This window comes from Oncorhynchus mykiss, chromosome 17, assembly GCF_057628025.1.
Source record: "Oncorhynchus mykiss isolate SJ-2025 chromosome 17, ASM5762802v1, whole genome shotgun sequence".
Classification (NCBI taxonomy): domain Eukaryota; kingdom Metazoa; phylum Chordata; class Actinopteri; order Salmoniformes; family Salmonidae; genus Oncorhynchus; species Oncorhynchus mykiss.
In genome coordinates this window covers 3982042-4009172 of record NC_143038.1, presented here as the reverse complement: position 1 = coordinate 4009172, position 27131 = coordinate 3982042, and the positions used below count along the sequence as shown (strand labels likewise).

The 27131-nt window shown below is 45.1% G+C and overlaps 1 protein-coding gene across 1 annotated transcript; it reads left to right on the top strand.

Moving 5' to 3' along the window:
- The first annotated feature begins 137 nt into the window (after positions 1-137).
- nomo (nodal modulator) lies at positions 138-25908 on the top strand. The gene is made up of 29 exons (XM_036949408.2): positions 138-388; positions 1094-1183; positions 2064-2109; positions 2193-2293; positions 2698-2804; positions 3012-3084; positions 3315-3467; positions 5309-5446; positions 5768-5857; positions 6006-6111; positions 6305-6455; positions 6589-6766; positions 7094-7235; positions 7601-7732; positions 8039-8175; positions 10188-10275; positions 10497-10560; positions 10653-10748; positions 10931-11232; positions 12228-12387; positions 12738-12864; positions 13172-13285; positions 13512-13639; positions 13954-14095; positions 14323-14517; positions 19514-19615; positions 23865-23984; positions 24272-24364; positions 24670-25908. Exons 1-29 carry the CDS (start codon positions 233-235, stop codon positions 24799-24801), a joined length of 3663 nt encoding a protein of 1220 aa, XP_036805303.2. The 5' UTR covers positions 138-232; the 3' UTR covers positions 24802-25908.
- The last annotated feature ends 1223 nt before the right edge of the window (positions 25909-27131 follow it).

Sequence of the window (27131 nt, the reverse complement as noted above, 5' to 3'; positions counted from 1 at the left end):
GAATATAACTAGTTTAATTTGTTCAGTAGGGAAACCCAAAAGACAAGATTCTGTTCATATTTGAATAGGCACCCAACATTTTCAAAAGTACATACTTAATCGATGTCACCTCCGCACCAGCAGGTGTCGACGCCTCCAGAATAGGTAGCTACTGCTCCTTCAACAGCGCAGTTTACGGAACCGGAGGCAGCGTGCACTGTCAATTCGGTTGTCCAGAAAAATCTCCTGGCGAATGCTCGGAATAACGGAACCGGCAGACATGGCAGTGTTCTGGATATTATTTGGAATCATCTGCTGCCAGTTTATTACAGTGTCAGCTGATGACATTGTGGTGGCCTGCGGAGGGTTCGTGAAATCCGACGTTGAAATTAATTACTCGCTGATCGAGGTGAGTGCAGAGACGGCCTACTACCTTAGTAGGCGGAGACAGGATATTGCTGGGAGTCTTGAGTGGTGAAAAGACAGTTGAGTTTGAATGAAATAACATTAGCCCCAAGGTGGCTAGTAAGATGGTCTAGCTAACTCTCTGAGTAGCCACACTAATCTCACGAGCCATCTCTGATCTATGTTGCTGGTTTCTCGTGCACAACCATGTCGAAATTCAGAACTTGTTAGCTAACTAGTTAACATAGCATTGTACTAACTAGCTATCCTTACAAAACACATCAGAAACGCAATAACTTGCAGCTATTGAAATGTAGCTAAATGTGTTTCACTGCTTTTAAGTCCTTTCTACGTTTAAAACTCCGAGCGAATGTTTACATAGTTTACGCACTGGCTAGCTAACGTTAGCTAGCTTGCTAAAGTTGACCTGGCTAGTTGCCGGTCCACTTAAACCCCACTGTACTGACGAGGTATTGCACCATCCACACACCATTTACAATAATAGGATTACTGTTTAGTCAAATCATCTCATACTGGACCACCCTCACCCTAATGACTGCCGGTGCAAGTTATTCACGTTAGCTAACTAACTACTTTACCGCAAGAGCCCATACTACTGTCCAACATGCATCGCATGAAATCATGCTTTTGCCTTTTTGGTTGTGTTTGTGCATTGCTAAATACATCTCGTCTTTCTTGTCTCTCACAGATTAAAGTGTACACCAAACAAGGGTCTTTGAAATATCAGACGGACTGTGCTCCCATCAATGGATACTTTATGATTCCCCTCTATGACAAGGTAATGAATGTATTGATCCGAGTAGGCAGGCGTTTCCGTACGTTTGATACGGTTTAATTTATTCCATTCCAGACATTACAATGAGCCCGTCCTATAGCTTCTCCCACCAGCCTCCTGTGGTATTGATACATATGAAAATGCAATAGTAGTAGTATGGCATTGGTTTGTCTAAACCTCAGACTGTTTCCCTGGTTACTTCATGGATATCAGTCTGAAAGAAGTCGCTGTAAAAAAGACGCAGTAGTCTCTACAAGACAGAATGTTGAATACAATTATATTTAATCGTACTTTACCAGTTGTCCGTAATATTGATCCTTTTGGCGGTATCAGGTGGAGATGGGGTAGCCACAGGAAAGGGCTGTTTACCCAACTTTTTGCGGCAGCGGTTCTGTTGCTTGTATTTCCCACCACCTGATGCATTTCACGTGATGCACAACATCAAACAATAGCCAAATGTAGCTTAATGTTGTCGACCAAAGCACAGTTACCTCGCAATCAGCTGAAAGTGCTTGTGAAATTTGCCAGCTGATTGCGTGGGACAAAGTTCAGTCTGTGCTTCGGCTAAACTCGGCATTGTTGACATATTGTGCAGCGTCACATATGAGTTGAGTCAGCATTGAAAATACAAACCGACATACAGCCCAGCGTACTGAAAGGCAGGTTGATAACACTACTCTGTGGATATTTTGTCTCAGATTACCTACTTTTATAGGGACAAAATCAGTGGACAACAGGCAAAGTACGTTCAAATTAAGTTTATTCAACAGTTTGACTTGTGATGGGACTGTTAGAGCCTACATTTTAGAGACGAGAGAGGAGTCTTCCACTCTCGGATACATAGAGGCAGTTCTGCTAATATTTGACTCTGTCTTATTCACAGGGAGACTTTGTGTTGAAGATTGAGCCGCCTCTTGGGTGGAGCTTTGGTAAGGAGAATTTCATGTGTATTTGTAGCTCTTGTGTATTGCCAGCAGTGCTGTAACATAACACTCTGTCTGTGTTTTTGCAGAGCCCACCAGTGTGGACCTCTATGTGGACGGGGTCAATGATATCTGCACCAAGGAGCAGGACATCAACTTTGTCTTCACTGGCTTCTCTGTCTCTGGAACGGTGAGAGGAACTCTTCTTCAATAACCCTTGTGGGGATGGTGCTGGCCAAAATACATTTACATTTGAGTCATTTAGCAGATGCTCTTCTCCAGAGCAACTTACTGGAGCAATTAGGGTTAAGTGTCTTGCTCAAGGGCACATCAACATCTTTTTTTATCTAGTCAGCCCGGGGATTTGAACCAGCAACCTTTCTGTTACTGGCCCAACGCGCTTAACTGCTAGACTACGTTCCACCCCCCCAAAGACTCAATACATCACTATTTATTGACTAAACAGAATGGCACAGAGATCTGCCACTTTTTTAAATGGTTGTTTAGTGTTAGTACTTACCGGATATACAGTATGTGCATTTCTGAAATAATTGTTTACTTTGTTGTGGCGCTAATGTGTTGTGTATGTCCCAGGTGCTAAGTAAAGGCCAACTCCTGGGCCCAGCTGGGGTGGAGATCAGCCTGACCAGGGAGGGAACAGGAGAAAAGCTGCAGACTGTGCTCACTCAGCCTGGAGGAAAGTAAGGGACCGCTCCTCAAACTCTTAACAGCATTACTTTAAACTACAAGGCAATATAACTACCCCTTACAACACAAACAAACACACTGGCTTTTTTTTCCAGTCGTGGCAACTCAAGCCATTCATATCAATGCTAATGCTTTTGTACACATCCGCTGTTGTACAAGCACTAGGCTTCTAACACAGACTGTTTTGGGTCATTTCACAGGTACACCTTCTCCAAAGTACTTCCTGGAAGTTATGACATCATTGCTTCTCATCCGTCCTGGACCTTGGAGCAGGTGAGTTTCTTTCTGCAGGGCTCATGATCTCAAGCCATCTCAAAGTGCAGCTGTAGGTGTTATTGGCACAACTTTAGTTGGATGCAATTGGAACTCAATCCTATTGCACAAGTAATATAAGCAAGCAGAGTAAGAACATAAGTGATTACAGGTAGTGTGAACTATGCAAAAAGAATTAGAGCAAAAACGTCCAAAATGCTTCACAATCATTTTGCGTTGTCCTTCCACAGAGCGCTACGTCAGTGCGTGTGTCCAGTGCCAATGCAGCGACTGCAGAGCATCTGGTGGTGGGAGGGTACGATGTCTCTGGGGAGGTCCGGAGTGATGGGGAGCCCATGAAAAAAGTCACCTTCCTCCTCTACTCTGCCACAGTGAAGAAGGAGGTCAAATATATTTGTATTGAATTGAATGGCAAATTGAAAGAGCGGTGGTGTCCAGTCTGCTGTATTTCTGTACATATTGTGATACACTACAGTGATATTTTATCTTTAATGTTGGCTGTCTATGAAGCTGGGCATTTTACCTCATGAATGGTTAAATTATGATATACAGTGAGGGGAAAAAAGTATTTGATCCCCTGCTGATTTTGTATGTTTGCCCACTGACAAAGAAATGATCCGTCTATAATTTTAATGGTAGGTTTATTTGAACAGTTAGAGACAGGATAACAACAAAATAATCCAGAAAAACGCATGTCAAAAATGTTATAAATTGATTTGCATTTTAATGAGGGAAATAAGTATTTGACCCCCTCTCAATCAGAAAGATTTCTGGCTCCCAGGTGTCTTTTATACAGGTAAAGAGCTCTCCAAGGATGTCAGGGACAAGATTGTAGACTTACACAAGGCTGGAATGGGCTACAAGACCATCGCCAAGCAGCTTGGTGAGAAGGTTACAACATTTGGTGCTATTATTCGTAATTGGAAGAAACACAAAATAACTGTCAATCTCCCTCGGCCTGGGGCTCCATGCAAGATCTCACCTTGTGGAGTTGCAATGATCATGAGAACGGTGAGGAATCAGCCCAGAACTACACGGGAGGATATTGTCAATGATCTCAAGGCAGAGGGGACCATAGTCCCCAAAAAAACAATTGGTAACACACTACACCGTGAAGGACTGAAATCCTGCAGCGCCCGCAAGGTCCCCCTGCTCAAGAAAGCAAATATACATGCCCTTCTGAAGTTTGCCAATGAACATCTGAATGATTCAGACGACAACTGGGTGAAAGTGTTGTGGTCAGATGAGACCAAAATGGAGCTCTTTGGCATCAACTCAACTCGCTGTGTTTGGAGGAGGAGGAATGCTGCCAATGACCCCAAGAACACCATCCCCACCGTCAAATATGGAGGTGGAAACATTATGCTTTGGGGGTGGTTTTCTGCTAACGGGACAGGACAACTTCACCGCATCAAAGGGACTATGGACGAATCTTGGGTGAGAACCTCCTTCCCTCAGCCAGGGCATTGAAAATGGGTCATGGATGGGTTTTCCAGCATGAGGATGACCCAAAACACACAGCCAAGGCGAAAAAAGAAGTGGCTCAAGAAGAAGCACATTAAGGTCCTGGAGTGGCCTAGCCAGTCTCCAGACCTTAATCCCATAGAAAATCTGTGGAGGGAGCTGAAGGTTCGAGTTGCCAAACGTCAGCCTCGAAACCTTAATGACTTGGAGAAGATCTGCAAAGAGGAGTGGGACAAAATCCCTCCTGAGATGTGTGCAAACCTGGTGGCCAACTACAAGAAACGTCTGACCTCTGTGATTGCCAACAAGGGTTTTGCCACCAAGTACTAAGTCATGTTTTGCAGAGCGGTCAAATAGTTATTTCCCTCGTTAAAATGCAAATCAATTTATACAATTTTTGACGTGTTTTTCTGGATTTTTGTTGTTGTTATTCTGTCTCTCAATGTTAAAATAAACCTACCATTAAAATTATAGACCAGTCATTTCTTTGTCAGTGGGCAAAAGTACAAAATCAGCAGTGGATCAAATACTTTTTCCCCCTCACTGTAGTAACCCAGACGGATACATACAGTTTTTACTCAAAACAGGAATTTCAGATATATGTAATACTTATCTTACATCCAGGCTGTATCACAGCGGCGCACAATTGGCCCAGAGTCGTCCGGTGTTGGCCGCCATTGTAAATAAGAATTTGACTTGCCTAGTTAAATTTAAAATATATAAAATTCCCTCTAATATGTCTATTTCTTGTGTTTCCTAGGACGTCAGTGTCTGTAACACAGCCCCAGTGGATGGAGCCGAGTCTGGAGATGACTCCCTGGTCTACCTGTGTAGTGCCCTATCCCGAGAGGACGGCATCTTCTCCTTCCCCTCACTGGCCAGCGGAGACTACACTGTGGTAAGATGGCCGCCACAACACACCCGTGTTGTTCACACTGCACTTATCCCATGGCAAATTAGCCCTGGGCTAAGAAAATGCTCTGTGAAAAGGCCTTTTGAAGACTACTTATTCAGCACATATCCCTCCCAGTTAATGTGTGTTGCTGAAATAGCGCTGTTGGTGTTCTTAGGTTGTCTTTAATGTGTAAAATATCCTTGGGATCTGGAAGGCTCTGTTCAAAAATCTGGAGGGCTCTATACAAAAATAATGTATTATGTACTTAGTCTGGTTTCTTGTCCTTCACTTTGACTATGTTGGACTAATTTGTCTGTGTTTCAGATTCCCTTCTACAGGGGAGAGAGGATCACATTTGATGTGGCACCTTCCAGAATGGACTTCAGGGTGGAGCACAACAGCTTGAAGCTGGAGGTAAGTTTACAGTGCTCCAGCTTCCTGCTTGGCTGCTACTTATGGGTTAAAATTGTACAGCATTGGTCTTTGTCATGTGATTAACAGAGGTTATGGTACTGTACATGACCCTGGAGGTGTCGTGTTTTGTGTTTCTCTCTCTCTGTAGCCCATCTTCCGTGTCATGGGTTTCTCTGTGACCGGCAGGGTTCTCAACAGCCTGGAGGGGGACGGGGTACCTGACGCCACGGTAACCCTCAACAACCAGATCAAAGGTAACCATAGTGACATTCACCACCCCATTTTCTCTTCTATTATCTGTGTTCAAATTCGGAGGAGAAATATCAGAGATGACATTGTTTGATTAACGTGGAGACATGCTATGTTCATTTGCGTTGGGATTGTCCTTCTGCCGAACCCTTTCTTTCTCTCTCCCTTTTCCTCCCTCTCTTTCTTCCCTTCTAACAGTTCTGACCAAAGAGGACGGCTCCTACCGCCTGGAGAATATGACCACCGGTACCTACACCCTCCGCACGCACAAGGACCTCATGTTTTTTGAGCCAATCACAGTGAAGATAGCTCCCAACACGCCTCAACTCCCTGACATCATCACTGCTGGGTGAGTTTCGACTTTCAATGTGTCCTATTGATGCCCCCATCTATAATCATAACATGCATCTGACATAACAGCTATGTGGTTGTTTTGTTGAAGCATTATAAATTATAAATGTCATTCTCATCCCCCTCTCCAGGTTCAGCGTGTGTGGTCAGATCGCTATCACCCGTCTGCCAGAGAGCATGAAGCAGCAGGGGCGTTACAAGGTGACCCTCACTCCCCTGGGACAGGACAACACCGCCACCCACACCACCGACTCAGACCAGCAGGGGGCCTTCTGCTTCCATGCCAAACCTGGAGACTACAGTGTTACCGTACGTTACAGAAATACAGCTTGTTCTGACTATGAGATGAATTGTCTGTATTTTGGTGGCTTTGGTTGTATTGAGCGAAGTTGCCCTTAGTCCCTTATCTAGGATCAGCTTAGCTGCTCTGAATCATATCCCTATAAGGGTGAAGAAAGCATACTAAAGTGATCTATGATCAGTGTCTATGGGCAACTTCATCCTACTTCCAGTCCTATTTACGTGAGATCAGCTCTTAGCGATGTTACCCTCAAAATACAACTAAACAGGATTTGTCCATTTACCTTGGCTGTACTTAGGCTAACGTTCCATCCTGTCTTCCATCCTTCCCTGCAGGTGTCTCTTCCTGAGGCGGAGGTGAAGGCTGGCCTGGCCCTGCAGCCTGCTGCTCTGGAGGTCTCCCTGGTGGACAGGCCTCTCTCCGACCTCCTCTTCACCCAGTTCATGGCCTCCGTCTCGGGCAGGGTCTACTGTCTGGGTAAGCCTGCCCTGGAGTTCTCTCCCATTAGTCTATGACTCACTTTGAACATTTCCTGTTTAGATGTCAAGTAGGAATAATGCAAGGTTAACAATAACCCCTTAGGGAGAAGTAACTCCTATTCAACAGGGAACAGTAGGGCACATTTTCTGTTGAATGAAAACAGTCATGGTTAAAAGTGCTTTTCTATTAGACAGACTGAGTGTGTTTTGATGCCTAACTGGGTCATTGTCAGGACAAACGCTGAAAACAGTCAATCTGAATACTCTATTAGTCCTAGCATCCTCGTTAGACAGCCAATCAGCGACGGTCTCATTTTCACGGCTTTGCCACTTTGAATAACCTTTGACCTCTTGACCCCCCAGCGAACTGTGATGACCTGTCGGTGACCCTGCAGCCGGTGAGTCGTCAGGGGGAGAGGAGGAGCGTGCTCCTCTCAGGGAGCGGTGACACCTTGGAAATCTCCTTCGACCACGTCCTGCCTGGCAAATACAAAGGTACGGACCTCCTGGGTCGTGTTCATTGGGGAAAAAGGTATTTCAAAATAATATATAATAAAAATAAATTGTTGCTATGGAAAACAAACATGTATTTTTGGACATGATCTTTTTAGTAGCTCCTCGTTTTTTCTGTTATGTGTCTACTGAACAAGTAAGTATGTTATAGGATGGTCAATGTTGTCAGAGAAGAAATCCATACACTAAAGCCAGGCTGTACTCCAGGTTCTCAGGCTAGGTTATGTATGTCTTGTCCTTATGTCAATATTGTAGCAATGTCTGACGCTCTGCTCTCCTCCCTCCCAGTGAGTATCTCCCATGAGGAGTGGTGCTGGAAGCTCAAGTCAGTGGAGGTGGAGGTGCTGGACTCTGACGTGCTGGGAGTAGAGCTCAGACAGATAGGCTACATCCTCCGCTGCTCCCTGTCCCACGCCATCACACTGGTCAGTAGTAACACAGGGGAGGGCTGTGTGTAGGGGACAGAGAGAGTGTGTCTTTAGGTTTGTTCATATGTGTAGTTGTGTGCATGTGTACTGTTATGTGTTCCTGCATGTATTTCTGTTTATGCTTGTTATACACTACACGGCCGAAAGTATGTATTTGGACACCCCGTAAATTTGGCTATTTCAGCCACACCCGTTGCTGACCAGTGTATAAAATCGAGCACCCAGCCATGCAATCTCCATAGACAAACATTGGCCTTTACTGAAGAGCTCAGTGACTTTCAACGTGGCACAACAAGTCAGTTATTCCAAATCTTTCCTGCTAGAGCTGCCCCGGTCAACTGTAACATGCTGACCACACCGCCCACGTCGTGTGCGTTGCAAAATAAATGTACACGTTATTCAATCAATGCACCCACGCTGCTTACGAGCGTCAACGAGCGTCTTCATAGCCAGGCGCTAAAATAGAACTTGGTTCTTTTTGTGAAGTTTGACGTGCTGCAAGTCCCGCCTCTCCCATCTCCTCATTGGTTTTTAGGAGCATATACCAAACGTGGGTGATTGAAAGACAAACTGAGGTCCACACTCCAGTCCAGTTGGTGGTGTAATGCACCTTAATGTTGATTGCCAGCCGCTATATAAAGTCCGAAGAAGAAGCCTGAGGAGATCGGTTTACCCTTTTATCTGTGGATTAATTGTCGGAGTAGATGACCTTGTAAACCAATGTTTATATCCAAGGAGAAATTAGCTAGCAAAAGCAAGCTAGCTAGCTAAATTGCCATGAATGTTTTGTGTGTTTCGACCGGTCCCCAAATGAATCTAGTTGGTTCAGAGTTTGTTTTGATATTTCAACCTGCATATCCTTATCGTGTCTGGTGTGGATGGACAAAATCAACATGCGTGCGTGTGGTCTAGTCCACATGTAAGTCCTGTTATTGTGAAGTGGAAACATCTAGGAGCAACAACGGCTCAGACAGTAGGCCACACAAGCTCACAGAACGAGACCGCAGAGTCCTGATGCGTGTAGCCCTTTTAAATCTGTCCTCTGTTTAAGCACTCACTACCGAGTTCCAAACTGCCTCTGGAAGCAACGTCAGCACAATAAAATGTTCATCGGGAGCGTCATGAAATGGGTTTCCATGGCCGAGCAGCCGCACACAATCCTAAGATCTCCATGTGCAATGACAAGAGTTGACTGGAGTGGTGTAAAGCTCCCCACAATTGGCATTTGGAGCAGTGGAAACGTTCTCTGGAGCGATGAATCATGCTTCACCATCTGGCAGTTTGACGGATGAATCTGGGTTTGGTGGATGCCAGGAGAACGCTACCAGCCCCAATGCATAGCGCCAACTGTAAAGTTTGGTGGGGGAGGAATAATGGTCTGGGGCTGTTTTTGATGGTTTGGGCTAGGCCCCTTAATTCCAGTGAAGGGAAATGTTCACGCTTCAGCATACAAAAACATTCTAGACAAATCTGTGCTTTCCAACTTTGTGGCAACAGTTTGGGGGAGGCCCTTTCCTTTTTCAGCATGACAATGCCCCTGTGCACAAATCGAGGTCCATACAGAAATGGTTTGGCAAGATCGGTGTGGAAGAACTTGACAGCCTGCACAGAGCCCTGACCTCAACCCCATCGAACACCTTTGGGATGAATTGGAACGCTAACTGGCTGCCAGGCCTAATCGCCCAACATCAGTGCCCGACCTCACTAATGTTCTTGTGGCTGATTGGAAACAAGTCCAGCAGCAATGTTCCAACATCTAGTGGAAAGCCTTCCCAGAAGAGTGGAGGCTGTTGTGGCAGCAAAGGGAGGACCAACTCCATATTAATGCCCACGATTTTGGAATTAGATGTTCGATGAGCAGCTGTGCACATACTGTTGGACAGCTGCTCTGATAAGAAAGAGTATGAGTGAATAGTTCGAGCATAATGGTTCTTAAATAGCTCGTACGTTATTTTACATAATCGTGGTTGCTGGTGTGAAAGTCTAAATGAGTGTATGTATCTTGGCAGGAATTCTTTCAGGACGGCAGCAAGCCTGAGAACGTTGGCGTCTATAACCTCTCCAAGGGGGTCAACCGCTTCTGTCTCTCCAAGCCTGGTGGGAGAAACTCCTCTTCTTTTCACTTGTCTTCGATTCTCTTCAATATCCTTACTGAAAGACCTCTGGAAAATAAAATATGTCTTTGAGACTAACCTAGGGTAATATAGGTTACCGGTAGATACATGAGTAAAATATATATTTATATTAATAATAATAATAATAATAATATTATATATATAATAATATGCTTATTAATCATCTAATCTTGCCTTTGCCAGGTTTGTACAAAGTGACTCCTCGATCTTGCCACCAATTCGAACAGGACTATTATACCTACGACACGTAAGGGTGTTCTATTGGATCCATTTCTATGTTTTCCTTTTACATAGCCCCACCAAAGTGAATGACTCTACTTGTCTAAATGTGTCCTTCAGGTCAGCCCCCACTATCCTGACCCTGACTGCAGTGAGACATCACATGACTGGCCTAATCACCACTGATAAGATCCTGGATGTCACGGTCACCATCAAGTTAGTCCCCGTCATCTCCAAAAAAGTTGGAGATTTACATGCATTTCCAGAATTAACGTTTAAACCTGAAATGACTCTTGTTTTTCTAAATATGACAACAACAACAAAAAAGATTATCACGGTGTTCCTCCTGTAGGTCGTCCATAGTCTAACCTAAATACTGTTTATGTGTCTTCCATCAGATCCTCCATAGAGTCTGAGCCAGCTCTGGTCCTAGGCCCTCTGAGAAGCCTGGAGGAGCAGAGACAGGAGCAGCAGCTGCAGGAGATCGAGCTGCGGCGCCAGGAGAGGGAGAGGCGTGCCCAAGAGGCTGAGGATGGAGGTGACAGCGAGCCTCCCATCCAAGAGAGAGCTGATGAGCTCACCAGCCCCTTTCACTACGAATTTTCTTACTGGGCCAGGGCTGGGGAGAGGATCACTGTGACTCCCTCCTCGAAGGAGCTGCTCTTCTATCCGCCGGAGATTGAGGCTACTATCACTGGAGGTCAGAGTTCACTTCCTTGTTATCCTCTTCTTTTGTGTTATGTTATTGTCTTTGTGTGTGTTTGGTCTGTGGTGTCTGTCTGCATATCTCTCTGTGTGGTGTGTAGTGGAAATTCTAACCAAAGGGGAAAGAGGCTGTAGATTCTTCAAACAACAATTATATTTAATAAGATTTGCAAAAAATGGATCAGTCAACAATCCACACAACAGTGCAGAGTTAAAAGCCCAACGAACAGAGTTGGCTCTCTGCTGTTATAGAAAGTACAACCTCTTGTCTACATGGCAGTTTAGCAGATGTGTGTAAACACGGGCGGAACATAGTGTGTACAAGGCGATTGGTTTGTCCTTGCAGATTTTAAGATGGCTCGAGGTTGATAGCTCGAGGGCTCAAACGTCTAACTGCATTTATCACAGCTCACAGATAGTAAAAACATGGGATGTCTCACATGCTGGGGTCACACCCAAACGGATCTTAGCTATATGGGGCGGCAGGGTAGCCTAGTGGTTAGAGCGTTGGACTAGTAACCGGAAGGTTGCAAGTTCAAACCCCCAAGCTGACAAGGTACAAAGCTGTTGTTCTGCCCTTGAACAGGCAGTTAACCCACTGTTCCTAGGCCGTCATTGAAAATAAGAATTTGTTCTTAACTGACTTGCCTAGTTAAATAAAAAAAATACGCCCAGTCTTGTGACTGAGTAACACAGACACATTTGTATCAGGTTACAAGAAAAAAACACTTAACATATGGCAAGAGACTATTCTCTTAAGTAGTATCACACGGGATAGCATAACTCATTTAGTCATTTTCCACCACAGGTGTATAACCTGTTTTTGTCTGTCTCTACATTTACATATGGTAACTCCCTATTCTCTGCCCCTACCAGCACCCATCCACAGAGATCTGTCCAGGGCGTGTGGTGGACATCACCGGCCATGAAGCTGTGTCTGTGTCCAGCAGTAATCTAAATACCTTCTCTTATTCTGTCCCCTTCTCACAGAGTCTTGTCCAGGGCGTGTGGTGGACATCGCGGGGCGCGCTGGTCTGTTCCTGGGGGGCCAAGTGACTCCAGAACTGCAGGGGGTGGAGATCTCCATCACCGAGAGAGGAGCCAAGGCCCCCCTCATCACCGTCGCCACCAATGAGAACGGGGCTTACAGGTATACATGACTATCCCCTAACCATAACCTCGGTCACTGCCGTGTTAGCCGTAAGGCTAGCATGGCCTACTCACCCTTGCCCTAGGCATCAGGCAAAACATCTTGCAAGCTGGGGTTTCTTGTTCAAATCATGTTCTTGTTGTTTTTTTAACAATACATTTGACCACTTTGCGTCTTAATCTAGCCACTTGAAATGTCCACCATGTTACATAGTTGTTGCTTTAGATTAGCTTCAGGCAGGTTTTCTCATGGTGTTTGATAAATGCTCCTTGATTGTGACATTTGTCGGAAACGTACTGTAATACAAGTCAATCTAAATTACTCTCTAATGGTTGTTTCTCCCTCCCCAGTGTTGGTCCCCTGCACAGTGACCGTCACTATGACGTCAGTGCCAGTAAGGAGGGCTTCATCCTCACCACTGTAGAGGGAACCCAGGGAGACTTCAAGGCTTTCGCTCTGGCTGGAGTCACCTTCAAGGTACAGAACACACATACTACTAGCGAACTCAGTGGAAAGAACAGGCCATTTATTAGCTTTTGTCTTGTTGGCAAAACATTTTTTTGTTTAATCAGTAACATTATCCCTCTTTCGGTCGGGTGATGGTTGTTTAATAAATAGTTGATGAGTCTGTTCTGTGAATGTATTGCCCTTCAACAGTGTTCTTTTGGAATTTTGCCTTGGTGTCGAACTGCAACTTAAATATAGTTTTGGCTGCGGCAGGGTTTGTGTAGTCTTATGCAGTGTGTTCATTGTCATATCTCCTATCTTTCTCTGTGTGTCGTAGATCAATTCAGAGGATGGTCACGCTCTGTCTGGAGTCCTGCTGTCTCTCAGTGGAGGATCGTTCAGATCCAACCTGCTCACCCAGGACACTGGTGTCCTCACCTTCAACAACTTGGTAAGGACCTTGATGTTGACTGAACTCAACACCTACTTCATCCCTGTATTATCCTCCTCCTGAATGATTGACTATTAAACACACCGGGCTACTAGGTGGAAGTCTATATTCTGTGTGATGTGAACGAACTAGTGCTGATTGGATTGGTGCAGCAACACTGCAGGGGGGATTTATTGATTGCATCTCATCTGTTCTTCCTTTTCTATCCCTCCATCCCTCCCCTCAGAGCCCAGGCCAGTACTACTTCAAGCCCATGATGAAGGAGTTCAGGTTTGAGCCAGCCTCTCAGATGATCACCGTCGAGGAGGGACAGAACCTCAGCATCGACATCACCGGATTCAAAACCGCATACAGGTACTAGAAACGGGCCAATCAAATCCATCTTTATCTTTGTAGCACTTTTCATAGAAAGTGAGTGAAACCCAATGAGCTTTAAACTAACTGCAAAAATGTACTAAACAAGGCAGAATGATGTTCAATCCCCCCCCCCCCCCCCCCCCAGCCATCACTAGCCACTTATTTTTATTGTAACAAATCTTATTCAGGCCTGTTCTTGCTGACTTACTTGACAAGGAGCTTAACAGTCCCATCCCCAAAATGGCGGTGTGTGTAGTTATTTGTCTGTCCTATCGATCCCCAAAATGGCTGATTTACTGCCTCCTTTCTAGCTGCTACGGGGCAGTTCAGTCCCTGAGTGGAGATGCTGAGAGGGATGTGTCAGTGGAGGCAGTGGGACAGGCAGAGTGTAGTATCTACAGCGAGGAGACAGTCACTGACGAGGAGGGACGCTTCAGGCTCAGGGGCCTGCTGGTGAGTCGGGCCTTTTTCAGTCTTCATAAGGGCTACATAAAGCAGTTATAAAGCCTGTATACAAGCACATAAAGTATTTATGAAGCTGACGTAACGATACAACACATTTGTAAGAGTTACTTTGTGCAGAATGAGTCATTGCGTTTGATACCCCCAAACACTGCTGTTGCAATTGCTAATAGCTCTGCTATTATTTTTGTGTTGCTAACTTTGAGCTTCTCTCACAGCCTGGCTGTAGATACCTGATCCAGCTGAGAGCACAGGGCAACGACCACATCGAGAGAGCCCTGCCTCAGCACCGCTCCATAGAGGTTGGGAGCACCGACATCGTGGGAGTCAACATCATCGCCTTCAGGCAGATCAACCAGTTTGACCTGAGTGGGAACATCATCACCTCATCAGAACACCTACCCACCCTCTCTGTAAGATCCCTTCACTACAATACCCATAAACCCTCACCAGAACACCTGCCCACCCTCTCTGTAAGATCCCTTCACTACAATACCCATAAACCCCCACCAGAACACCTGCCCACCCTCTCTGTAACATCCCCTCACTTCAATACCCATAACCTCACCAGAACACCTGCCCACCCTCTCTGTAAGATCCCCTCACTACAATACCCATAAACCCTCACCAGAACACCTGCCCACCCTCTCTGTAACATCCCCTCACTACAATACCCATAACCCTCACCAGAACACCTGCCTACCCTCTCTGTAAGATCCCCTCACTACAATACCCATAAACCCTCACCAGAACACCTGCCCACCCTCTCTGTAACATCCCCTCACTACAATACCCATAAACCCTCACCAGAACACCTGCCCACCCTCTCTGTAAGATCCCTTCACTACAATACCCATAAAACCTCACCAGAACACCTGCCCACCCTCTCTGTAAGATCCCCTCACTACAATACCCGTAAACCCCCACCAGAACACCTGCCCACCCTCTCTGTAACATCCCCTCACTTCAATACCTGTAAACCCTCACCAGAACACCTGCCCACCCTCTCTGTAAGATCCCCTCACTACAATACCCATAAACCCTCACCAGAACACCTGCCCACCCTCTCTGTAAGATCCCTTCACTACAATACCCGTAAACCCCCACCAGAACACCTGCCCACCCTCTCTGTAAGATCCCCTCACTACAATACCCATAAAACCTCACCAGAACACCTGCCCACCATCTCTGTAAGATCCCTTCACTACAATATCTGTAAACCCTCACCAGAACACCTGCCCACCCTCTCTGTAAGATCCCCTCACTACAATACCCATAAACCCTCACCAGAACACCTGCCCACCCTCTCTGTAAGATCCCCTCACTACATTACCCTTAAAACCTCACCAGAACACCTGCCCACCCTCTCTGTAAGATCCCTTCACTACAATACCCATAAACCCTCACCAGAACACCTGCCCACCCTCTCTGTAAGATCCCTTCACTACAATACCCATAAACCCTCACCAGAACACCTGCCCACCCTCTCTGTAAGATCCCTTCACTACAATACCCATAAAACCTCACCAGAACACCTGCGCACCCTCTCTGTAAGATCCCTTCACTACAATACCCATAAAACCTCACCAGAACACCTGCCCACCCTCTCTGTAAGATACCCTCACCAGAACACCTGCCCACCCTCTCTGTAAGATCCCCTCACTACAATACCCATAAACCCTCACCAGAACACCTGCCCACCCTCTCTGTAAGATCCCCTCACTACAATACCCATAAACCTCACCAGAACACCTGCCCACCCTCTCTGTAAGATCCCTTCACTACAATACCCATAAACCCTCACCAGAACACCTGCGCACCCTCTCTGTAAGATCCCCTCACTACAATACCCATAACCCTCACCAGAACACCTGCCCACCCTCTCTGTAAGATCCCTTCACTACAATACCCATAAAACCTCACCAGAACACCTGCGCACCCTCTCTGTAAGATCCCTTCACTACAATACCCATAACCCTCACCAGAACACCTGCCCACCCTCTCTGTAAGATCCCCTCACTACAATACCCATAAACGCTCACCAGAACACCTGCCCACCATCTCTGTAAGATCCCTTCACTACAATACCCATAAACCTCACCAGAACACCTGCCCACCCTCTCTGTAAGATCCCTTCACTACAATACCCATAAAACCTCACCAGAACACCTGCGCACCCTCTCTGTAAGATCCCTTCACTACAATACCCATAACCCTCACCAGAACACCTGCGCACCCTCTCTGTAAGATCCCTTCACTACAATACCCATAACCCTCACCAGAACACCTGCCCACCATCTCTGTAAGATCCCTTCACTACAATACCCATAAACGCTCACCAGAACACCTGCCCACCATCTCTGTAAGATCCCTTCACTACAATACCTGTAAACCCTCACCAGAACACCTGCCCACCATCTCTGTAAGATCCCTTCACTACAATACCCATAAACCTCACCAGAACACCTGCCCACCCTCTCTGTAAGATCCCTTCACTACAATACCCATAAAACCTCACCAGAACACCTGCCCACCCTCTCTGTAAGATCCCTTCACTACAATACCCATAAAACCTCACCAGAACACCTGCGCACCCTCTCTGTAACATCCCCTCACTTCAATACCCATAACCTCACCAGAACACCTGCGCACCCTCTCTGTAAGATCCCTTCACTACAATACCCATAACCCTCACCAGAACACCTGCGCACCCTCTCTGTAAGATCCCTTCACTACAATACCCATAACCCTCACCAGAACACCTGCGCACCCTCTCTGTAAGATCCCTTCACTACAATACCCATAACCCTCACCAGAACACCTGCCCACCATCTCTGTAAGATCCCTTCACTACAATACCCATAAACCCCCACCAGAACACCTGCCCACCCTCTCTGTAACATCCCCTCACTTCAATACCCATAACCTCACCAGAACACCTGCCCACCCTCTCTGTAAGATCCCCTCACTACAATACCCATAAACCCTCACCAGAACACCTGCCCACCCTCTCTGTAACATCCCCTCACTTCAATACCTGTAAACCCTCACCAGAACACCTGCCTACCCTCTCTGTAAGATCCCCTCACTACAATACCCATAAACCCTCACCAGAACACCTGCCCACCCTCTCTGTAACATCCCCTCACTACAATACCCATAAACCCTCACCAGAACACCTGCCCACCCTCTCTGTAAGATCCCTTCACTACAATACCCATAAAACCTCACCAGAACACCTGCCCACCCTCTCTGTAAGATCCCCTCACTACAATACCCGTAAACCCCCACCAGAACACCTGCCCACCCTCTCTGTAACATCCCCTCACTTCAATACCTGTAAACCCTCACCAGAACACCTGCCCACCCTCTCTGTAAGATCCCCTCACTACAATACCCATAAACCCTCACCAGAACACCTGCCCACCCTCTCTGTAAGATCCCTTCACTACAATACCCGTAAACCCCCACCAGAACACCTGCGCACCCTCTCTGTAACATCCCCTCACTACAATACCCATAAACCCCCACCAGAACACCTGCCCACCCTCTCTGTAACATCCCCTCACTTCAATACCCATAACCTCACCAGAACACCTGCCCACCCTCTCTGTAAGATCCCCTCACTACAATACCCATAAAACCTCACCAGAACACCTGCCCACCATCTCTGTAAGATCCCTTCACTACAATATCTGTAAACCCTCACCAGAACACCTGCCCACCCTCTCTGTAAGATCCCCTCACTACAATACCCATAAACCCTCACCAGAACACCTGCCCACCCTCTCTGTAAGATCCCCTCACTACATTACCCTTAAAACCTCACCAGAACACCTGCCCACCCTCTCTGTAAGATCCCTTCACTACAATACCCATAAACCCTCACCAGAACACCTGCCCACCCTCTCTGTAAGATCCCTTCACTACAATACCCATAAACCCTCACCAGAACACCTGCCCACCCTCTCTGTAAGATCCCTTCACTACAATACCCATAAAACCTCACCAGAACACCTGCGCACCCTCTCTGTAAGATCCCTTCACTACAATACCCATAAAACCTCACCAGAACACCTGCCCACCCTCTCTGTAAGATCCCCTCACTTCAATACCTGTAAACCCTCACCAGAACACCTGCCCACCCTCTCTGTAAGATCCCCTCACTACAATACCCATAAACCCTCACCAGAACACCTGCCCACCCTCTCTGTAAGATCCCCTCACTACAATACCCATAACCCTCACCAGAACACCTGCCCACCCTCTCTGTAAGATCCCTTCACTACAATACCCATAAAACCTCACCAGAACACCTGCGCACCCTCTCTGTAAGATCCCTTCACTACAATACCCATAACCCTCACCAGAACACCTGCCCACCCTCTCTGTAAGATCCCCTCACTACAATACCCATAAACGCTCACCAGAACACCTGCCCACCATCTCTGTAAGATCCCTTCACTACAATACCCATAAAACCTCACCAGAACACCTGCGCACCCTCTCTGTAAGATCCCTTCACTACAATACCCATAACCCTCACCAGAACACCTGCGCACCCTCTCTGTAAGATCCCTTCACTACAATACCCATAACCCTCACCAGAACACCTGCCCACCATCTCTGTAAGATCCCTTCACTACAATACCCATAAACGCTCACCAGAACACCTGCCCACCATCTCTGTAAGATCCCTTCACTACAATACCTGTAAACCCTCACCAGAACACCTGCCCACCATCTCTGTAAGATCCCTTCACTACAATACCCATAAACCTCACCAGAACACCTGCCCACCCTCTCTGTAAGATCCCTTCACTACAATACCCATAAAACCTCACCAGAACACCTGCGCACCCTCTCTGTAAGATCCCTTCACTACAATACCCATAACCCTCACCAGAACACCTGCGCACCCTCTCTGTAAGATCCCTTCACTACAATACCCATAACCCTCACCAGAACACCTGCCCACCATCTCTGTAAGATCCCTTCACTACAATACCCATAAACGCTCACCAGAACACCTGCCCACCATCTCTGTAAGATCCCTTCACTACAATACCTGTAAACCCTCACCAGAACACCTGCCCACCCTCTCTGTAAGATCCCCTCACTACAATACCCAATAAACCCCCACCAGAACACCTGCCCACCCTCTCTGTAAGATCCCTTCACTACAATACCCATAAACGCTCACCAGAACACCTGCCCACCCTCTCTGTAAGATCCCTTCACTACAATACCCATAAACCCCCACCAGAACACCTGCCCACCCTCTCTGTAAGATCCCTTCACTACAATACCCGTAAGAGGACTAATGCTAAAATGGGTTATATCCATCTAGAGTCCTCTATTTAATTCTATGGCTCCATATAATTGTATTTCTCCTCCTGTCCCGTGCAGGTGAAGCTGTATAAGAGTGACAACCTTGACAACCCCATCAACAGTGTGTCTTTGGGACAGTCCCTCTTTTTTCACTTCCCGCCTCTGGACAGGGATGGAGAGGTATGGACCTGCTATTAGTATGTAAGGTGGTATAAGGCGGGCTAGAAATGTGTGTAGCTGATAGCCAAGGAAGCATCATTACTGCCTTCCAGAGACCTGAAGCACTGCTGTACCCAACCCAGAAATGGCTCTTCTGGGTCAGTGGTATTACTTAAATCAAATCACAACTTAATTAAGTTGTATTTAACAAAGTCGTAATACGCTTCCCAGAAACGAAAAAGAATCTAAATAATAACAATATTTTATCAATTAAAAATGAATAGAAATACATTTTCTTAATACATTTTCTTAATTAAGTTGTTGTTTTTTCAGGATATAACAGTGAATAGTAAAGGTCTTCACTCTATGAAAATTCACTATATATATTTTTTTCTTAGAGTAATACCAGCTCAGATTTCATCATGTGATACATTCATCTACACTGTAGATGAATGTATCGATAGAGAAATAAAATTTTTTTTTTTGTATAGAATACACTTGGGTGGCCGCCTAAGTGTGTTTTCGGGCCGCCTGTGTCAAAACAATTACAAGTAAAGTACTTTTCAGGATGGAAAAACGTTTTTGGTGTAAACTTAAATTACTTAAACCAGATATGTAGAAAAGATAATGGACCATTATATTTTTATAATATAATCTTTGAGAACTAACAATCACCAAAATAAAAGCTAGACAGTCGGGGAGAATCTAAAATTCAAAAAATTATGCATTGAAGAGTATTTTTGATGACGCATGGGGCCCCCATTGATTTTCTTATGACATTGATTTTCTTATGATTCAATCCGTTTTAAAACGGCTACATTTTTCACTGCCAACAACACGAGGGCCTCTAAAATGTTGGTTGGTGAACGTACCATTGGTTCCGGCCCCACCGAACCCACCACCTAAGCTCCATTTTGATCCAGAAAAAAAGAACTGTTAATTACTTACATTGATTTCTATACTACAGATGACATTGATTTCTATACTACAGATGACAAACTTAACTACTGTGTCTTTACAAACCAATCACAAGCATATTATGGCTTCACTATACTGAACTAAATATAACATGTAAAGTGTTGGTCCTGACCTGACCTGAAGTAATAGAGAGCCCAAAATGTTCCCGTACGCAGAAATAGCTCATTTAGTTCAATTTATTTGCACAAATGTATTTCCATCCCTGTTAATGAACATTTCTCCTTTTGCCAAGATAATCCATCCACCTGACAGGTGTGGCATATCAAGAAGTTGATTAAACAGCATGATCATTCGAGAGAAAAAGGAAGGAAGAATTTGTGTGGACTTTACATGTTAAAGTAGACACTGGTGTTATGGTATTAATAATCCACTTTCTCACAAATCCCTAGATATTTCACGTCACACCCAAAGTCATTCAATGCATTTAGAGGAATATGTTGTACGCCTCCATACATCATAGCACAGTCCCAACTTCTGAATCCGGTTCAGACCACCACCGCCGTTGTCAGTGCTGTGCCGTCAACCCGTTTCCAGGTCCCTTCCGTCTCTCCGTCAGTCAGACCAATCCAGATGCATTGGTCAAATACCTGTTCCTCTTGGCTGTTTATGGTCACCAGGTCTCTCTGCCTCTGTAGGTCGGCTGTATAAATGTGATAGATGATCCCAGCCAGTAGGAGAAGACCCAGCAGCCCCAGACACGCTGTAGCAACAACAAAGGGTCTCCTCCATGAGCTCTCAGAACCTGAGAGTTCAGGTTGTGGTGTGCTCCCTGGGGTAGACACGTGTCAAGACAAGTGTCTGAAGTTTCATAATTGCGCTGTCTATGGACCTCTTCATAGGCGTTGGCTCCATTACCAAACAGGTCCTCTGAGTGTTCAGGCTGTTTCATAGTAGGGCTGTTCGTAGACATCGTCATAGACGTCGGCCCCATTATCTTCATTGGTAAAAGTGGCCCGGGACATCTCCATGGTCTACCGCTGTCAAGTGAGTATATGAAGATGTATATGGAGGGAAAATGGAAAACAAAGGCTAGCTGTAACAATTTAAATATCATCTGTGTCAGCCCCAAGCAAATTTAGAGAGTTTCCCGAACTCCTGCTCCTTCCTTTTCACCTTTCTGCAGATGTGTACCCTCTGTTTACTACATCACCAAAGGTATGTGGACACCTTCTTGTCAAACATCTCATTCCAAAATCATGAGCATTAATATGGAGTTGGTCCTCCCTTTGCTGCTACAACAGCCTCCACTCTTCTGGGAAGGCTTTCCACTAGATGTTGGAACATTGCTGCAGGGACTTGCTTCCATTCAACCACAAGAGCATTAGTGAGGTTGGGCGAATAGGCCTGGCTCGCAGTCGGCGTTCCAATTCATCCCAAAGGTTGAGGTCAGGGTTCTATGCAGGCCAGTCAAGTTCTTCCACACCGATCTTGACAAACGATTTCTGTATGGACCTTGCTTTGTGCAAGGGGGTATTGTCATGCTGAAACAGGAAAGGACCTTCCCCAAACTGTTGCCACAAATTTGAAAGCACAGAATCGTATAGAATGTCATTGTATGCTGTAGCGTTAAGATTTCACTTCACTGAAATTAAGGGGCCTAGCTCAAAACAAGAAAAACAGCCCCAGATTATTATTCCTCCTCCACCAAACTTTACAGTTTGCACTATGCATTGGGGCAGGTAGTGTTCTCTTGGCATCCGCCAAACCCAGATTCATCCGCCGTACTGCCAGATGGGGAAGCGTGATTCATCACTCCAGAGAACGCGTTTCCCCTGCTCCAGAGTCCAATTGTGGCGAGCTTTACACCACTCCAGCCGACGCTCGGCATTGGGCATGGAGATCTTAGGATTGTGTGCGGCTGCTCGGCCATGGAAGCCCATTTCATGACGCTCCCCCCGAACAGTTATTGTGCTGACTTGGCGGTCCTGTTCTGTAAACTTGTGTAGCCTACCACTTTGTGGCTGAGCCGTTGTTGCTCCTAGACGTTTCCACTTCACAATAACAGCACTTACGGTTTTCCAGGGCAGAAAGTTGACGAACTGACTTGTTTGGAAATTGGCATTCTGTGATGGTGCCATGTTGAAAGTTACTGAGCTCTTCAGTAAGGCTATTCTACGGTCTATGTTTGTCTATGGAGATTGCATGGCTCTGTGCTCTATTTTATACAACTGTCAGCAACGGGTGTGGCTGAAATAGCCGAATTCCCAAATTTGGGGGTGTCCACATAATTTTGTGTGTATATAGTGTACATCAACATGTTCAGGAGGTCCAGGTCTACAAACATGGGTCATTATCATATTCATAACATTGATTTTACACCACAGACTACAGGTTGGGTATGCTTGACCAGTGAGGATGGGGAACGGCTGGGGCTCTCTTACTCTCTTAATGAACCTGATTGGCCGAGAAGTTTTAACTTTTAAAAACTGTTTTTCAAATGTTTTTCCAGACTTACAAACCGTCATGGTGCAGCAGCTCCCCCCTCCCCCGTAGAAATGAAACCTAACGGGTCATAAAAAAGCAATGCAAAATAGTGATGGAATGATGGTCTCTCCAAGTGTATTAACCAACAGTAACGGATTTTAGTTCGCCCCCCTTCTAAACCCCACCCCACCCCCACTTGATCAGTGGTTGAGAAATGCCAGAGAAATGCCAGCGTAGGTGAGGAAAAGTTTCAAACAAAGCACAGTAGATTGAAATAAATGTTCTCATTTCCTTTTTTTAATCATTGATATCGGTTCTTTTTGGCTTGCAATGCTTTTTGACTTGTTTTTGTTTACAATATGTATTTTTCCCTCTAAATTTCATTTTACGACTCATGAAAAATAACTCAATTGATCTTCTTTTTGATCAAATGTGATGCCATATATATATATATATATATGTGTATATGTATGTGTGTAACCTGAAAACTGTTATCGGTAGAGAGGTTTGAATCTCTCTTTATTGGTCCATTAACTTAAACTTCACCCATGTAAATCCTGCTGATTTTTAGAATGTCTTGTGTAAATTGTTCTTTCAACCAGCAACTAACTTTCAGAAAATTACACTGCTCACATCTGTCACACTTACACAGTGTTAGTTTCATCAGCTGTTGTACAATATGATAGAAAAGGAAAAAGAAAAAAAAGGATTTTTGACAGCACTGGGCCTTTAATGGTTGCTATTCGCCTGATAATAGAAAGTAGTGTAGGTTTATCCAGAGGTTCTGGGTCAGTGGAATTAACATTACAGAGTATGTTGTCATCACCATAAATATACTTTTTGTTGTGTGTCCTCTCCCCCAATACAGACCTATGTGTTGATGCTGCACTCCACACTGTCTCGCTCCCAGTACGACTTCTCTCTGCCCCAAGTCTCCTTCACCTCTACAGGCTACCATAAGCACATCACTTTGACCTTCAACCCCAATGTAAGTACACAGTACCTACTCTGCCAGGGCTGAATCCTCCAGCTAGAAGTTCTCCGCAGCCACAGATCTAAGATCAGCTGATCCTGTCCGCATTCTAACCTTATCCATTATGTGGGAAAGCACAAAACAGATTTTAGATCAGCGTCTGCAGGCAACTTCATCCTAGTTCGGAAACAACTAATGTAATACATTTAGAATATTCTCATTACAGTGATTAAAAAAAAGAGCCTGCATTGTGTGTCTTCTGAATAACGAATGAGAACCCAATGTGATGTTCTTCATCACAGCGTAAAGTTCCTGACCAGGACGTAGCCCAGGGCTCCTACATAGCGCTACCCCTCACTCTACTGCTCCTGCTGGCAGCCTACAACCATGAGAAGGTACACTGCCTCCACTCCTATTGCCTAGCCATGTATCATGTATCCAATGTACTGTAATTGAGTGGTCTGGTAAATGTTCAAGCAGACTTCCTATTGCCTTTGTATTATGGCATACGTGTGTGTGTGTGTGTGTTTTTATATATATATATATATATATATATATATATATATATACACACACACACACACTTTGTATTGAAAAAAACAACATTCTATTGGTTTCTGGGATCTTCATGGCATTTTAGTACACGGAAGACAATATAAAGTGGCATCTCACCCTTTTTTAACGCCCTGTCTCTCCCCAGGTGATCCCCCTGCTGCTGCAGCTGGTGAGCCGTCTGCAGGGGGTGCGCAGCCTGAGCCAGGCCGGTGGGGACAACGCTGCCCTGGACGAGGCCAAACGCCAGGCCAAGAGACAGAAGACCCGACGTACATGATCCACAGACCTAACATCTGGCATGTAAACTACCGCAACAGGAACCACAGACATGTTGTGTCTGAAATGGCACCCTGTTCCATGTATAGTGCACTACTTTTGACCAGAACCCTATGAGAGTAGTGCACTATGTAGGGGATAGGGCCATTTCAGTCGCAGCCATACTGTACCATAGCATACTTTACCATACTATACCCATAGCTAACCTGGCTCATTGGACTGATGTTACCAGCATGGGTTCTATGGAAGGGTCTATGGAAGACTGGCTGTGTAGTTCTGTTCTGTGGGACTCCTTCGTTTTATAGAACACTCATCAGAAATATTAAGAAGAATCCATTTTGTCGATATGTATATGAGCCATTATTGCTTCTTTTTTTTCCGTTTTTTTTGTACATTTGTAATGAATGAAATGTCAATTGAGAAAAGAAAAAAAAACACTATGGAGGTCTTAATAAGGGAGGTGGTTATGTCAATGTGGGTTCCATGGGGATTTTGGGGTTCAGGGTCACGCTTTGTGGTAACGATGCATCATGAAAGCTTCGTTATTAAAGTGACAAACTGTTCAGTTATTTACTATGACGTGCAGTGGCATTCATTTTAATCACATCCAATTCAGCCAACTGTTCAAGTCACTGCATGTGTCATAAGGAGGGCCAGGAGTTGTTTTTCCTGACCACATGACCTGACCAGATGTTGGACTATAAATGGTTCCTGGTCAGATCACATGGTCTGAATAAACTCCTAGCCCTAGTATGGAATGGTTTGTCATAATGGTCCTGAATTGTTATGTCATGTTTCTGTAATGAGTTCTACAGGCTGTGGTAGTTTGAAGCATGGTGGGTTTTATGTGTTGGTGTGTCAGTTTGCTCAGGGAGAATGGGTGGGTTGAGGGTGGGTTTGAAAGGGTTAGGGTTAATCATTACAGTAACAAGATAAGAAAATAAGATTTCGGGTAGGGAGCTGTAGGGGTATAACTAACTATATGTTAGTGATAATTATTAATTTATTGGCGTTTTATTTGTCTGATGTGAATGATGAGCAGTTTGGTAGCAAATGTATTTTACGGTGCGTTTGATTTTTTTGAGAAAATAAACGTTCTGATTCCAAAGTATGCAAGCTATCTGAAGGCAACGGCAACCAGTGTAACTGTATCAGACAAGTATCTACTACGTACGAGGAGATATTTTCTCAACAAATTCTGTGACGAATCCCAACTTTCACTTTAGAAGTCAAATCTTTACAGGTTTTCCCATTGACATCATTGCATGACTAAGGGAAAACTCACTTGTAAGTTTAGGATTTGCAGTACAATGTTTGTCTTGACCTCACGTTGCCTTAAGTTAAAATAAAATATGTCATCATCTTAAATAATTACTGAAGAAAATGTAATTGGTTCATCCAAGTTTCTCCTCATGTGGTAATATTAATGCTGAATGTGAAATGGAACCACCTGAACCAATCTCTTGTTGTACATGGTATGCTATTCTCCTGTTCTTCTTAGTTAGTTATGGACAATTTTTTAAGAAAAAGATGAACAGGCCAATGGCTATTTACTGAGTTGAAACAAATTCCAATTAGGTTATGGTTGCCGGAGAGAGTCGGGTTGAAGAGTCTGATCTGTGTGAAATTAATGATAAATCTAATCTGACTTGGGAAAATGTGCTCCTGTTTGGCTCAGTTGGTAGAGCTGTGTGCAACTGTCCTGGGTTCGATTCCCCCTGGAGCCATGCAACAAATGTATGTGGCTTTGGACAGAAGCGACTGCTAACGGTTAGAGCGTTGGGCCACTAACCAAACGGTCGCCTGGTCGAATACCCTAGCTGACAAGATGAAAAATCTGTCTGCGCCCTTAAGCAAGGTACTTAACCCTAATTTGCCTCAGGGGCGCCATGCTACTATAGCTGACCCTGTAAAACAACACATTTCACTGCACCTACCAAATTGTTGTATACCCTGAGTGTACAAAACATCAGGAACATCTTCCTAATATTAAGTTGCACCCCTTTTTCCCTCAGAATAGCCCCAATGTTGTCGTAGTATGGACTCTACAAGGTGTCAAGTGTTGTACAGGGATGCTGGCCCATGTTGACTCCAATGCTTCCCACAGTTGTGTCAAGTTGGCTGGATATCTTTTGGGTGGTGGAACCATTCTTGATACACATGAGAAACAGTTGAGTGTGAAACCAGCTGCGTTGCTGTTCTTGACTCAAACCGGTAGCTTGGCACCTTCTACCATACCCTGTTCAAAGGCACTTAAATATTTTGTCTTTCCCATTCACCCTCTGAATGGCACACATACCAATTAGGTTATGGTTGAACATTGAAGTTACT

Excerpts from the sequence above, each read along its gene's own strand:
- nomo (XM_036949408.2), top strand. The coding sequence starts at position 233 with ATGCTCGGAATAACGGAACCGGCAGACATGGCAGTGTTCTGGATATTA. Across the intron at positions 10,561-10,652 it reads GACTATTATACCTACGACAC|GTCAGCCCCCACTATCCTGA; the intron begins GTAAGGGTGTTC and ends TGTGTCCTTCAG. Across the intron at positions 11,233-12,227 it reads TGAGGCTACTATCACTGGAG|AGTCTTGTCCAGGGCGTGTG; the intron begins GTCAGAGTTCAC and ends CCCTTCTCACAG.